This window comes from Mercenaria mercenaria, chromosome 13, assembly GCF_021730395.1.
Source record: "Mercenaria mercenaria strain notata chromosome 13, MADL_Memer_1, whole genome shotgun sequence".
Taxonomy (NCBI): domain Eukaryota; kingdom Metazoa; phylum Mollusca; class Bivalvia; order Venerida; family Veneridae; genus Mercenaria; species Mercenaria mercenaria.
The window spans coordinates 52,828,758-52,842,648 of NC_069373.1; the positions used below are offsets into that span (position 1 = coordinate 52,828,758).

The window sequence follows — 13,891 nt, forward strand, 5'->3', positions numbered from 1 at the left end:
CATTGATAACCAGTTCCGATCAATAACTTGAGAACCTCTTGATCCAGAATGTTGAAACTTCATAGGATAATTGAACATGCAGAGTAGATGATCCTTATTGATTTTTGGGTCAGTCTATTAAAGGTCAAGGTCACAGGGGCCTGGTCATGTGAAATCATTTCCGGAAAATAACTTGAGAACCACTTGACCTAAAATGTTAAAACTTAATAGGATGATTGGACATGCAGAGTAGATGACCCCTATTTATTTTGGGGTCATTTGATCAAAGGTCAAGGTCACAGGAGCCTGAACAGTGACTTGAGAACCACTAGGCCAAGAGTGTTGAAACTTAGCAGGATGACTGGACATGCCAAGTAGATGATCCCTATTGCAGCCAACCATCAGTGTCTCTTTGACTTTCGCTCCTGACTCCTATTGACTTCTTGCCTATACCACTTTGCATTGGGGGAGACATGCGCTTTTTAGCTCACCTGTCACATAGTGACAAGGTGAGCTTTTGTGATCGCGCGGTGTCCGTCGTCCGTCCGTAAACTTTTGCTTGTGACCACTCTAGAGGTCACATTTTTCATGGGATCTTTATGAAAGTTGGTCAGAATGTTCATCTTAATGATATCTAGGTCAAGTTCGAAACTGGGTCACGTGCCATCAAAAACTAGGTCAGTAGGTCTAAAAATAGAAAAACCTTGTGACCTCTCTAGAGGCCATATATTTCAAAAGATCTTCATGAAAATTGGTCAGAATGTTCACCTTGATGATATCTAGGTCAAGTTCGGAACTGGGTCATATGCCTTCAAAAACTAGGTCAGTAGGTCTAAAAATAGAAAAACCTTGTGACCTCTCTAGAGGCCATATTTTTCTGGGATCTGTATGAAAGTTGGTCTGAATGTTCAAATTGATGATGTCTAGGTCAAGTTTGAAACTGGGTCACGTGCGGTGAAAAACTAGGTCAGTAGGTCTTAAAGTAGAAAAACCTTGTGACCTCTCTAGAGGCCATATATTTCATGAGATCTTCATGAAAATTGGTCAGAATGTTTACCTTGATGATATCTAGGTCAAGTTCGAAAGTGGGTCACATGCCATCAAAAACTAGGTCAGTAGGTCAAATAATAGAAAAACCTTGTGACCTCTCTAGAGGCCATATTTTTCATGGGATCTGTATGAAAGTTGGTCTGAATGTTCATCTTGATGATATCTAGGTCAAGTTCGAAAGTGGGTCACGTGCCCTCAAAAACTAGGTCAGTAGGTCAAATAATAGAAAAACCTTGTGACCTCTCTAAAGGCCATATTTTTCATGGGATCTGTATGAAAGTTGGTCTGAATGTTCACCTTGATGATATCTAGGTCAAGTTTGAAACTGGGTCACGTGCCTTTAAAAACTAGGTCAGTAGGGCAAATAATAAAAAAACCTTGTGACCTCTCTAGAGGCCATCCTTATCATGGGATCTGTATGAAAGTTGCTCTGAATGTTCATCTTGATGATATCTAGGTCAAGTTTGAAACTGGGTCAACTGCGGTGAAAAACTAGGTCAGTAGGTCTAAAATTATTAAAATCTTTTCACCTCTCTAGAGGCCATATTTTTCAATGGATCTTCATGAAAATTGATCTGAATGTTCACCTTGATGATATCTAGGACAGTTTCGAAACTGGGTCACGTGCAGTCAAAAACTAGGCCAGTAGGTATAAAAATAGAAAAACCTTGTGACCTCTCTAGAGGCCATATTTTTCATGAGATCTTCATGAAAATTAGTGAGAATGTTTACCTTGATGATATCTAGGTAAAGTTCAAAACAGGGACACGTACCTTCAAAAACTAGGTTAATAGGTCAAATAATAGAAAAACCTTGTGACCTCTCTAGAGACCATATTTTTCAATGGATCTTCATGAAAATTGGTCAGAATTTTTATCTTGATAATATCTAGGTCAAGTTCAAAACTGGGTCACATGAGCTCAAAAACTAGGTCACTATGTCAAATAATAGAAAAATTGACGTCATACTGAAAACTGGGTCATGTGGGAAGAGGTGAGCGATTCAGGACCATCATGGTCCTCTTGTTTGCAAAAGCATCTTCTAGTTTCTTTTGTTTTGCTGGAACAACTGATACGGGGACTGGAATGCGGTATTAATCTTATCTTATGCTGTCATCCAACGGAAGCGTATGCCGTAGGTTATTCTGCTATTACTCACACACTAACGCCTTACAGTTTAACTAGTCCTTTCAGTGAAAATATGGGAAATCATTTGTTGATTTTTTTGTTGAAAAACAAAAGTTCTGCCATGAAATTATTGCCTGCATCTGTTTTTAAATGAGAAATACAGTAAAACACCGCTCGCTCGAGGTCGCAAGGGGATGAGCAAAATGCTCGAGTTATCCATGGTTTCGAGCGACCCAAACATTGACCAACATACGAAGAAAACTAAAGTTTGTTTTACCGTCATCGGGACCGTTTGCTGTGTAAATGGTGATGCGTAATAATAACATACTTGTGACATTTTCGAAAACAAACGTATTACAAACGTTATCTATTGATAGACGTTTCAGTATGTAATTTGTAAATGGCACATGCGAAGAAACAACTAAGATTTTTTTTTTTTTTTTTTTATTCATCAACAAGTGCAGATCATAATTATCGTCTCAATTTCATAAAACGGCTCATTTGCATGTAAACAACTGCTGATTAAATTACTAAGATCTCGATCCCGCAGAAAAGATGCTTTAAGTTATCAGTAATTGATCGATATTTGATCAATAAAACTTTTCTTTAAGCTTTTATCAATAATTAATCTCATCATAATATCAAATATACCGACAAACAAACATTTAAGATAGTATGGGAATAGACTACGCAATTCTCACGGTGTGTGAAAATGTGAACATTCTGACTGCCGAAGGTGTGAAAAATTTTGACACCTTTGCTCAAGTTAGCCAGAAGCAACAGAGAGTAAATTAATACACAGGGACCAGGTGTCATGCTCGAGAGATCGAGTTATCGATGCTCGACCCAGCCATGGTAATATCACATAGAAAATAGAAGGAAATCGGCCGGGACCACATGAATTGCTCGAGCGAGCCTGGGTGCTCGAGTCATCGATGCTCGAGCGAGCGGTGTTTCACTGTATCTACATTAATATTACATTTCGCCCTGTGAAAATGGCTAAATCTAGGCTTGTCTTACCCAAAGAGAAAGATGTCGTTTTTTAGCTCGACTATTCGAAGAACAGGGGAGCTATCCTACTCACCCCGGCATCGGCGTGAGTGTTAGCATGAGTGTCACACAAATGTTAAAGTGTGCGTACCACCCCAAATATTTTCAAAGTCCATTGAGATATTGCTTTCATATTTTGCATACTTGTTTACCATCATGACCCCAGTCTGTAAAAAGGAGGAGGCAACTATCAAGCATTTTGACTGAATTATGGCCCCTTTTCGACTTAGAATATGCTTATTGTAATGTTAAAGTTTTACTCATTGCTTATATTATACTATCAAGCACTGAGAATAGTCGAGCGCGCTGTCTACTGACAGCTCTTGTTACATGATATATTTGCCTTGTTGGTTATTTAGAACAATAAAATTAGGACATATTTTAATGAAAATAGCAAGTCGAAACTGTAAACTGTTGCCTGAAAATATTTGTTTATGATATTGCTTTGTTCTGCACCATTTAAATGCGTGTTAAACCTAGATGATTTTCTGCAGTTTTATCTAAAAGTTCAGAATACTAAATGTAGCTTCGTTGTCAGCTTTTTTATGCCCCCCTTTGAAAAAGGAGGGGTATATTGTTTTGCAGATGTCGGTCGGTAGGTCTGTCGGTCGGTCGGTCGGTCGGAATGTAGACCTATCCGTTTCCGGATGATAACTCAAGAACGCTTAGGCCTAGGATCATGAAAGTTGATAGGGAGATTGGTCACCACCAGCAGATGACCCCTATCGATTTTGAGGTCTGTATGTCAAAGGTCAAGGTCACAGTGACCCTGAATAGTAAAACGGTTTCCGGATGATAACTCAAGAACACTTGGGCCTAGGATCATGAAAGTTGATAGGGAGGTTGGTAATGACCATCGGATGACCCCTATTGATTTTGAGGTCAGTATGTTAAAGGTCAAGGTCACAGTGACCCTGAACAGTAAAACGGTTTCCGGATGATAACTCAAGAACGCTTGGGCCAAGGGTCACGAAAGTTGATAGGGAGGTTGGTCATCACCAGCAGATGACCCCTATTGATTTTGAGGTCTGTATGTCAAAGGTCAAGGTCACAGTGACCCTGAATATTAAAACAGTTTCCGGATGATAACTCAAGAACACTTGGGCCTAGGATCATGAAAGTTGATTAGGAGGTTGGTAATGACCATCGGATGACCCCTATTGATTTTGAGGTCAGTATGTTAAAGGTCAAGGTCACAGTGACCCTGAACAGTAAAACAGTTTCCGGATGATAACTCAAGAACGCTTAGGCCTAGGGTCACGAAAGTTGATGGGGAGGTTGATCATGACCAGCAGGTGACCCCTATTGATTTTGAGGTCAGTATGTCAAAGGTCAAGGTCACAGTGACCAGGAACAGTAAAATGGTTTCCAGGCAATAACTCAAGAACGCTTGGGCTTAGTGTCAAGAAAATTGATTGTTAGGTTGGCCATGACCAGCAGATGACCCCTATTGATTTTGAGGTCATTAGGTCAAAGGTCAAGGTCACATTGGCTAGGAACAGTTAAATGGTTTCTGATCTTCTTGTCCAAAACCATAGGGCCAACGGCTTTGATTTTTGGTATGTAGCAAAATCTAGTGGTCCTCTACCAAGATTATTCAGATTATTTCCCTGGGGTCAAATATGGCCCCACCCCTAGGGTCACATGGTTTATATAGACTTATATAGGAAAAAATCTTGTCCAAACCACAAAGTCTGTGGCTTTGGTATTTTGTAATGTAGCATCATTTAGTGGTTCTCTACCAAGTTTGTTCAAGTTATCCCTCTTGGGTCAAATATGGCCCTGCCTCAGAGGTCAAATGGTTCATATAGACTTATATAGGGAAAAACTTAGAATCTTCATGTCCATAACTTACATCTTTCAAATTTGGACCACATGTATAGTTCGGTCGGTCTGTCGGAATGTAGACCTATCCGTTTCCGGATGATAACTCAAGAACGCTTAGGCCTAGGATCATGAAAGTTTATAGGGAGATTGGTCATCACCAGCAGATGACCCCTATCGATTTTGAGGTCTGTATGTCAAAGGTCAAGGTCACAGTGACCCTGAATAGTAAAACGGTTTCCGGATGATAACTCAAGAACACTTGGGCCTAGGATCATGAAAGTTGATAGGGAGGTTGGTAATGACCATCGGATGACCCCTATTGATTTTGAGGTCAGTATGTTAAAGGTCAAGGTCACAGTGACCCTGAACAGTAAAACGGTTTCCGGATGATAACTCAAGAACGCTTGGGCCAAGGGTCACGAAAGTTGATAGGGAGGTTGGTCATCACCAGCAGATGACCCCTATTGATTTTGAGGTCTGTATGTCAAAGGTCAAGGTCACAGTGACCCTGAATTGTAAAACGGTTTCCGGATGATAACTCAAGAACACTTGGGCCTAGGATCATGAAAGTTGATTGGGAGGTTGGTAATGACCATCGGATGACCCCTATGTTTGAGGTCAGTATGTTAAAGGTCAAGGTCACAGTGACCTGAACAGTAAAAGTTCGGATGATATCAAGAAGCTTAGCTAGGGTCAGAAAGTTGATGGGAGGTGATCATGACCAGCAGTGACCCTATGATTTGAGTCAGTATGTCAAGGTCAAGGTCACAGTGACAGAACTAAAATGGTTTCCAGGCAATAACTCAAGAACGCTTGGGCCTAGTGTCAAGAAAATTGATTGTTAGGTTGGCCATGACCAGCAGATGACCCCTATTGATTTTGAGGTCATTAGGTCAGAGGTCAAGGTCACATTGGCTAGGAACAGTTAAATGGTTTCTGATCTTCTTGTCCAAAACCATAGGGCCAACGGCTTTGATATTTGGTATGTAGCAAAATCTAGTGGTCCTCTACCAAGATTATTCAGATTTTTTCCCTGGGGTCAAATATGGCCCCACCCCTAGGGTCACATGGTTTATATAGACTTACATAGGAAAAAATCTTGTCCAAACCACAAAGTCTGTGGCTTTGGTATTTTGTAATGTAGCATCATTTAGTGGTTCTCTACCAAGTTTGTTCAAGTTATCCCTCTTGGGTCAAATATGGCCCTGCCTCAGAGGTCAAATGGTTCATATAGACTTATATAGGGAAAAACTTAGAATCTTCATGTCCATAACTTACATCTTTCAAATTTGGACCACATGTATAGTTTTGAGTGGCAAGATGAACCTTGACATGAGTTGACCTTGATCTTGACCTAGTGACCTACTTTCACATTTCTGTACCTACAGCCTTCAAATTTGGACCACATGCATAGGTTTGTGTACTGAAAAAAACTTTGACCTTGTTATTGACCTAGTGACCTACTGACACATTTTTGATGGTACAGGCTTCAGATTTGGACCACATGCATAGTTTTTTGTTCCAAAATAAAATTTGACCTTGATTTTGACCTAGTGACCTACTTTCACATTTCTCAAGCTACAGCCTTCAAATTTTGACCACAAGCATAGTTTTGTGTACTGAAATGAACTTTGATCTTGAGATTGACTTACTGACCTACTTTCACATTTCTGAAGGTACAGGCTTCAAATTTGGACCACTTGCATAGTTTTGTGTTCTGAAATAAAATTTGACCTTGATTTTGACCTAGTGACCTACTTTCACATTTCTCAAGCTACAGCCTTCAAATTTGAACCACATGCATAGTTTTGTGTGCTGAAATGAACTTTGATCATGAGATTGACCTAGTGACCTATTTTCACATTTTTGAAGGTACATGCTTCAAATTTGGACTGCATGCATATTTTTGTGGTCTGAATTGAAATTTTACATTGATTTTTATCTATTACCTACTTTCACATTTCTCAAGCTACAGCCTCCAAATTTGAAGCACATGCTTAGTTCTGTCTACTGAAATGAACTTTACCTTGAAATTGATCTAGTGACCTGCTTTCACATTTCTCAAGCCACCGCTTTCAAATTTGGACCACATACACATTGTTTTGTACCTAAATGAAATTTGACCTTGATTTTGACCTTGAGCTAGTATTGAAATTTGGAACATTCAAAAATGGCTCAGTGGATGGCGCCAAGATCAATCTGTAATCTCTTGTTAGGTTAATAGATTAAAGGTCAAGGTCAGATTAAACCAGAATGGTAGAATTTTTGTTTACAGTGAGCATATAATTTCTGTTCCTTGTGCAATTACTGAATGCATCAAGGGGGGCATTTCGTGTTCGACGAGCTCTTGTTTTTCAAAAATTTTATTATTTTAATTTAAATACATTGTATTTTTCACACATCAGTTTTAAGATAAAATTAATTAAACTAATTTTTAAAGTTTATACAACAGTTTCGTTTGAAACATTCTCTGCGTTCAAGAAGAATTTTTGTTTCTGTACGTAGAAATCTGACATTATAAACAATTATAATTATGGCTCTACAAGATTAAGAAAAGGGTCAGCTTTCTGTTTTTTCCATTTTATTTATTCAAATCCAACAAAAACGGTCCTTTGATATAGGTTTGAAGTTACGTGGTAAAATATTTCTTCAGGGAAGTGAGCTCGAGTTAATTCATAATAATTAAGCATATACAGTCTTTCCTTCAGAATCCCTTTAGATCAATCTCTGATCATCTAATTATCGCCACTTAACATGTGACTGGTAAACCCTTTGAACAAAAAGTGTTATAGCTCCATGATTAACATGAGGTAATATGCTAATTACACGCTAATCGATAGTGGCGAAAACAAAATATCGATTGCTATTGACTGGTCGATAAATTACAGGTATGGACGACAGCATAATACAGATAAATGTATTGATTTATACGGAGTGTCTACTCCCCGTATTAGACCTTCCTGGTTTTGGGATCAGCAGGTACAACAACATCTGTGTTGACAAACTTCTTACTCCCAAAAATCTATATATGCACTAACATGCAATTTTCAGATGTCATATATTGATTTAGGTCTGTATTTGAACAAGAATTTCATTTTTAGCTCACCTGTCACAAAGTGACAAGGTGAGCTTTTGTGATCGCGCAGCGTCCGTCGTCCGTGCGTAAACTTTTGCTTGTGACCACTCTAGAGGTCACATTTTTCATGGGGTCTTTATGAAAATTGGTCAGAATGTTCTCCTTGATAATATCTAGGTCAAGTGCGAAACTGGGTCATGTGCGGTCAAAAACTAGGTCAGTAGGTCTAAAAATAGAAAAACCTTGTGATCTCTCTAGAGGCCATATATTTCAAAAGATCTTCATGAAAATTGGTCAGAATGTTCACCTTGATGATATCTAGATCAAGTTCGAAACTTGGTTACGTGCCATCAAAAACTAGGTCAGTAGGTCAAATAATAGAAAAACCTTGTGACCACTCTAGAGGTCACATTTTTCATGGGGTCTTTATGAAAATGGGTCAGAATGTTCACCTTGATGATATCTAGGTCAAGTTCGAAACTGGGTCACGTGCAGTCAAAAACTAGGTCAGTAGGTCTAAAAATAGATAAACCTTGTGACCTCTCTAGAGGCCATATATTTCACAAGATCTTTATGAAAATTGGTCAGAATGTTCACCTTGATGATATCTAGGTCAAGTTCGAAACTGGATCACGTGCCATCAAAAACTAGGTCAGAAGGTCAAATAATAGAAAAACCTTGTGACCTCTCTAAAGGCCATATTTTTCATGGGATCTGTATGAAAGTTTGTCTGAATGTTCATCTTGATGATATCTAGGTCAAGTTCGAAACTGGGTCACATGTGGTCAAAAACTAGGTCAGTAGATCTAAAAATAGAAAAACCTTGTGACCTCTTTAGAGGCCATACTTTTGAATGGATCTTCATAAAAATTGGTCAGAATGTTTATCTTGATGATATCTAGTTCAAGTTCGAAAGTGGGTCACGTGCCGTCAAAAAGTAGGTCAGTAGGTCAAAGAAGGGAAAAAAAATGTGACCTCTCTAGAGGCCATATATTTCACAAGATCTTCATGAAAATTGGTCAGAATGTTCACCTTGATGATATCTAGGTCATGTTCGAAACTGGGTCAAGTACGGTCAAAAACTAGGTCAGTAGGTCTAAAAATAGAAAAACCTTGTGACCTCTCTAGAGGCCAATTATTTCACAAGATCTTCATGAAAATTGGTCAGAATGTTCACCTTGATGATATCTAGGTCAAGTTCGAAACTAGGTTACGTGCCGTCAAAAACTAGGTCAGTAGATCAAATAATAGAAAAACTTCGTGACCACTTTAGAGGTCACATTTTTCATGGGGTCTTTATGAAAATTGGTCAGAATGTTCATCTTGATGATATCTAGGTCAAGTTCGAAACTGGGTCACGTGCGGTCCAAAACTAGGTCAGTAGGTCTAAAAATAGAAAAACCTTGTGACCTCTCTAGAGGCCATATATTTCACAAGATCTTCATGAAAATTGGTCAGAATGTTCACTTTGATGATATCTAGGTCAAGTTCGAAACTAGGTCACCTGCCATCAAAAACTAGGTCAGTAGGTCAAATAATAGAAAAACCTTGTGACCTCTCTAAAGGCCATATTTTTCATGGGATCTGTATGAAAGTTGGTCTGAATGTTCATCTTGATGATATCTAGGTCAAGTTTGAAACTGGGTCACGTGCGGTCAAAAACTAGGTCAGTAGGTCTAAAAATAGAAAAACCTTATGACCTCTTTAGAGGCTATACTTTTGAATGGATCTTCATAAAAATTGGTCAGAATGTTCATCATGGTGATATCTAGATCAAGTTCGAAACTGGGTCACGTGCCGTCAAAAAGTAGGTCAGTAGGTCAAATAATGAAAAAACCTTGTGACCTCTCTAGAGGCCATATTTTTCATGGGATGTGTATGAAAATTGGTCTGACTGTTCATCTTGATGATATATAGGTCAAGTTTGAAACTGGGTCAACTGCGGTGAAAAACTAGGTCAGTAGGTCTAAAATTAGACAAATTTTTTGACCTCTCTAGATTCCATATTTTTCAATAGATCTTCATGAAAATTGGTCTGAATGTTCACCTTGATGGTATCTAGGTCAGTTTCGAAACTGGGTCACATACAGTCAAAAACTGGGTCATGTGGGAACAGGTGAGCAATTCAGGACCATCATGGTCCTCTTGATCAAAGATTGTTTGAGGCAGCAGTTTTTATTCAGGTACTGGTATCCATAACGAATATTAAAATTATGTACTGTCATTTTAACTGCAGTGAATTATGGTTCGATATTTGTAAAACTGGAGGTTGCATTTTAAAATTTGAGCTGAAACATTGTCCTGATGTTTGAAGAATGAATGCTATTGATTTATAGGTAAATTAGAGGCTGCAGCCAACCTGCTCCTGATGTATGGTCTCTTGGACGAAGCAACCGTTATGGCAAAGAAAACCTTAAAGGAGGAAGTGATAGCACACTGCCTGCTTGTGAGTTGCAGAGTGATGCTGTCAAAGAAAGACAAGATTGAAATTCACAAAAGTTCTTTAGAGCAAAATCTGAAAGAGGCATTTCATCTGTTTCAATCTTGTGGTGATAACGATAAGTATGGCCAAGTAACACTTTTGCAGGCAGAGCTTTCAGGAAATGTTGATAGCATTAAATTTGGATGGAAGGCATTTTCTTCGTCTAAACCATTTTCAAACGAGGCTGGATTGGTTGAATGTGTTGACTGGCTTATCAGAAAAGAAGATCTAGGGAGTTTACAAACACTTCAAACAGCTGTACGTGGGATAGAACACATATTCAGCTTGTGTCAAGCTTTGTTGGACCCCAACACACAGACCAACATGGAGCGAGTGCAGAAATACGATCAGTTCTATGGACTTGGACCATTAACCCAAGACAAAGTTGTTATTCATACCAAAGAGAAGCCCATTTGTATGAGAATGATTCAGGAAATTCTCAAAAGCAAGTCTGAGACAAAGAAGAAGGCTTTAGAAGTATATAAGACAGACGTTCATGAAGCCATTGTAGTTTATCTGCTAAACAGAGCGAAAGGTTGGCTTAAACCAATGAACGATGCTTTAAATAAAATGCGAGATGTAACTAGAGTCTGTGATTACTTCCAGGCAGGATTAGACTGTCCGTTTATGGGTGATGTGGATAAGCAGTGTAGGCTGCTCCATTCGGTGCACACAAGAACAAGCTTCCAGCAGCTTATTCAATTAGATTTGTTGTTGATAGAGTTTGAAGGTAACATTCAAGAGGGCGCATCAAAGGTAAAAAGAAGGTGTCCAGCTGGAATCAGGCATGTTCTTGATGATTACCTTTTGACAGAGAATGCTGACCCAAATATAAAATACCAGGCGTGTGTGCAGCTCTGGAATGACTTGATGCCAGCTTCTGGTCATTCTTTGTATGTGGGCAATGAAAGCAGGTCTTTGTTACAGTACATCAGGAGAGATAAGGTTGTTGTTCACTTTAAACGATTTCTTTTGGAAAAGTGGAAGATGTTCACTGCTGGGGAGAAAAAGTTGAGGTCAGATGCAGCGAGAGAGACAGAGGTGTACTTGCTGTTCGAGTTTGGATACCATTTGTTTGGCCTTGATACAGGAAAGAGGAAGTTAGAGCGTTCGCCTGAAGAGGAGATGACAAAACTGGAGCGTATTTTTGATGCTGAGGTTGCTGCTAAACCAAACATTGTGCGCAGTCAGAGATATTATACCCTGATGATGTCTAGAGACAAAATATATGTCACCTGTGTTGCCCGTAGATTTACCGATGCATTTTCGCTTATTTCTAAAAGTGGAGGCGACCCATTTGAAGCCATGATGAAATTCAGTAAATTTCAAATCCAGCTCAGTCAGAGGAATACCACAGACTACAATTTCTACCCAGACCTTAAGACCTATCTGATGTGGCTAGAATTCTATACCTGTATCGCCATTTTTCTCATTTCAAAATTAAAAACAAAGAACTTTCCAGACTTCGTATTTATCTTGCCGAGCAATTATTTTGCTTTGATCCAGTTTATACAGTCTACATTTCCAAGTTCTGGGTATTCAGTTCTTGAATTGGTGAGCTGGTGGATGCCAGCTTACCACAAGCAGGTGCAAACAGAAAGTCTTATCTACGAACGGCTAAAAGGATTCTCGTTTGTAGTATCTGGACATGCACAAGAAATTCGTATTTTGGACAAGCTGCTACAGAACTGTAAAGAGGATCCTTGTAACTATGCCATGCTCGAGAGACTACTTATACTGAATATGACAATGGTATGTAATATTGGAAAAGCTGTACCTCATGAGAGTGAGTTCAGTCTGATGTCATCAATGAGCCACATCACTTTACCTGAAAAGTCGTCAGAAAGAATTGAACACGTTCTGGCATCTGTCAAAACTTGTAAAGGCATCTCAGATGTAGCCAATACATTGTGCCGTTTGTTGTCAAAACGTGACCAAAAGGAAGAATTATTTATCTGCAAATGGAAGATGGGAAAGAAACCAACATTAGAAAAGGCTGTTCTTCAGAATTTTAGTCTTTTTGAAGATACCTTCGTGAGTGAAAATACACTTCCTGCCATGCATGCAGCCAGAGTGTATAAGGAAGAAGTAACGCCCTTGGAGTCGCAAGTTGAAGCAGATCTTGATGAAGAAGAGATTGAGAGGGGCAGAAGAGAGAAAGAGGCACAGATGAAAAAGGAAAGGACAAATAAGGCAGTTCTTTACGTACAAAGAATGTTCCGTGCTAAACAAGAATTGAGGAGCCTAAGGAAGGCAAACTTGAACAAAAATGAATCCAGTAGTTCACTAGGCTCTTTGTTGGAAGGCATAAAGGTAGATGACAATATGTGTGGTGTTTGTGGTGTTTTCTTCTTTGAAAAACTTGAAGCTAGGTTAGAACTTGAAAAATCAGTTTTTGTTGGTGGAAAATCTGTACTGAATGAAATGCAGTGGGGAGCACAACAGGGGCCTAAGCAAGAAACACAAGATGGTAATCAGAGCACATGGGGATCTTCACAAGATAATCAGTTTCAGTCACAAGAACTCAGAAAACTGCAGCTGAAAAATATAAGAACACAGCATTTGCAAGAAAGTGGACACATTCAAAAGTGTATGGAATTGAATGCTTTCAAAACTAACTATAAGGTACACATTGCACCAAAGCTCATAAAAATGAATGAATTCCTATACGAGTCGGCATATGGCTTGATTGATCAAGATTACGTAGCCAGGAATTATGCCCGAGAGCAAATGGCAATTGAAAGAATGAAGAATAAAAGCAAACTGATTGAGAAAGAGGTGCAGTTATTGATGATAAGCCGCATGTGGTCGATAACAGCAGGGCTTATTGAACAGAAAATGAAGGAGTTAGAGACAGACTTTGCTAACGTGAGGCCATACGTTGAAGAAACATATGTTAAGCTGAAGAAGGTATTTTTTATGTAAATAATATCATGCTTCCAGTTCAGTTCAGTCGCTCTTGTAATGATATAAAAGATGCATGAAAAAGTTACATTAAACAGGATTTTTTTAAAAACACGGTCTACTTTACTTCAGCTTTATTTTAAAGCCCAGCTAGAATATTTGCAGGCATAGTTTCTTGTAAATGACTATTGATTGTAATAATATACATATAATCAGCTTAAAGTTTGCCTGTCTCCAATTCTATGGAGATGAATTGATTTTGGTTGGACCGTCTCAAGCAGACATAAAAAATGGCCTGTACACCTAGCCAATAAAATGCATTTTATTTGATACCAAAAATGACAATTTGATTTTTAAAAAATTAAATAGTATGGAGAAAACCTTCAGTGCACTCAA

The 13,891-nt window shown here is 38.8% G+C and overlaps 1 protein-coding gene across 1 annotated transcript in view; it reads left to right on the forward strand.

Moving 5' to 3' along the window:
• The window catches only part of LOC123528452 (TPR and ankyrin repeat-containing protein 1-like), a 153,863-nt gene that overhangs the window by 126,846 nt on the left and 13,126 nt on the right, over window positions 1-13,891 (forward strand). Inside the window, exon 45 of the mRNA XM_045308172.2 lies at window positions 10,446-13,501. Within this exon, the coding sequence (XP_045164107.2) occupies window positions 10,446-13,501 (3,056 nt within the window). The remainder of the gene's footprint in view (window positions 1-10,445; window positions 13,502-13,891) is intronic.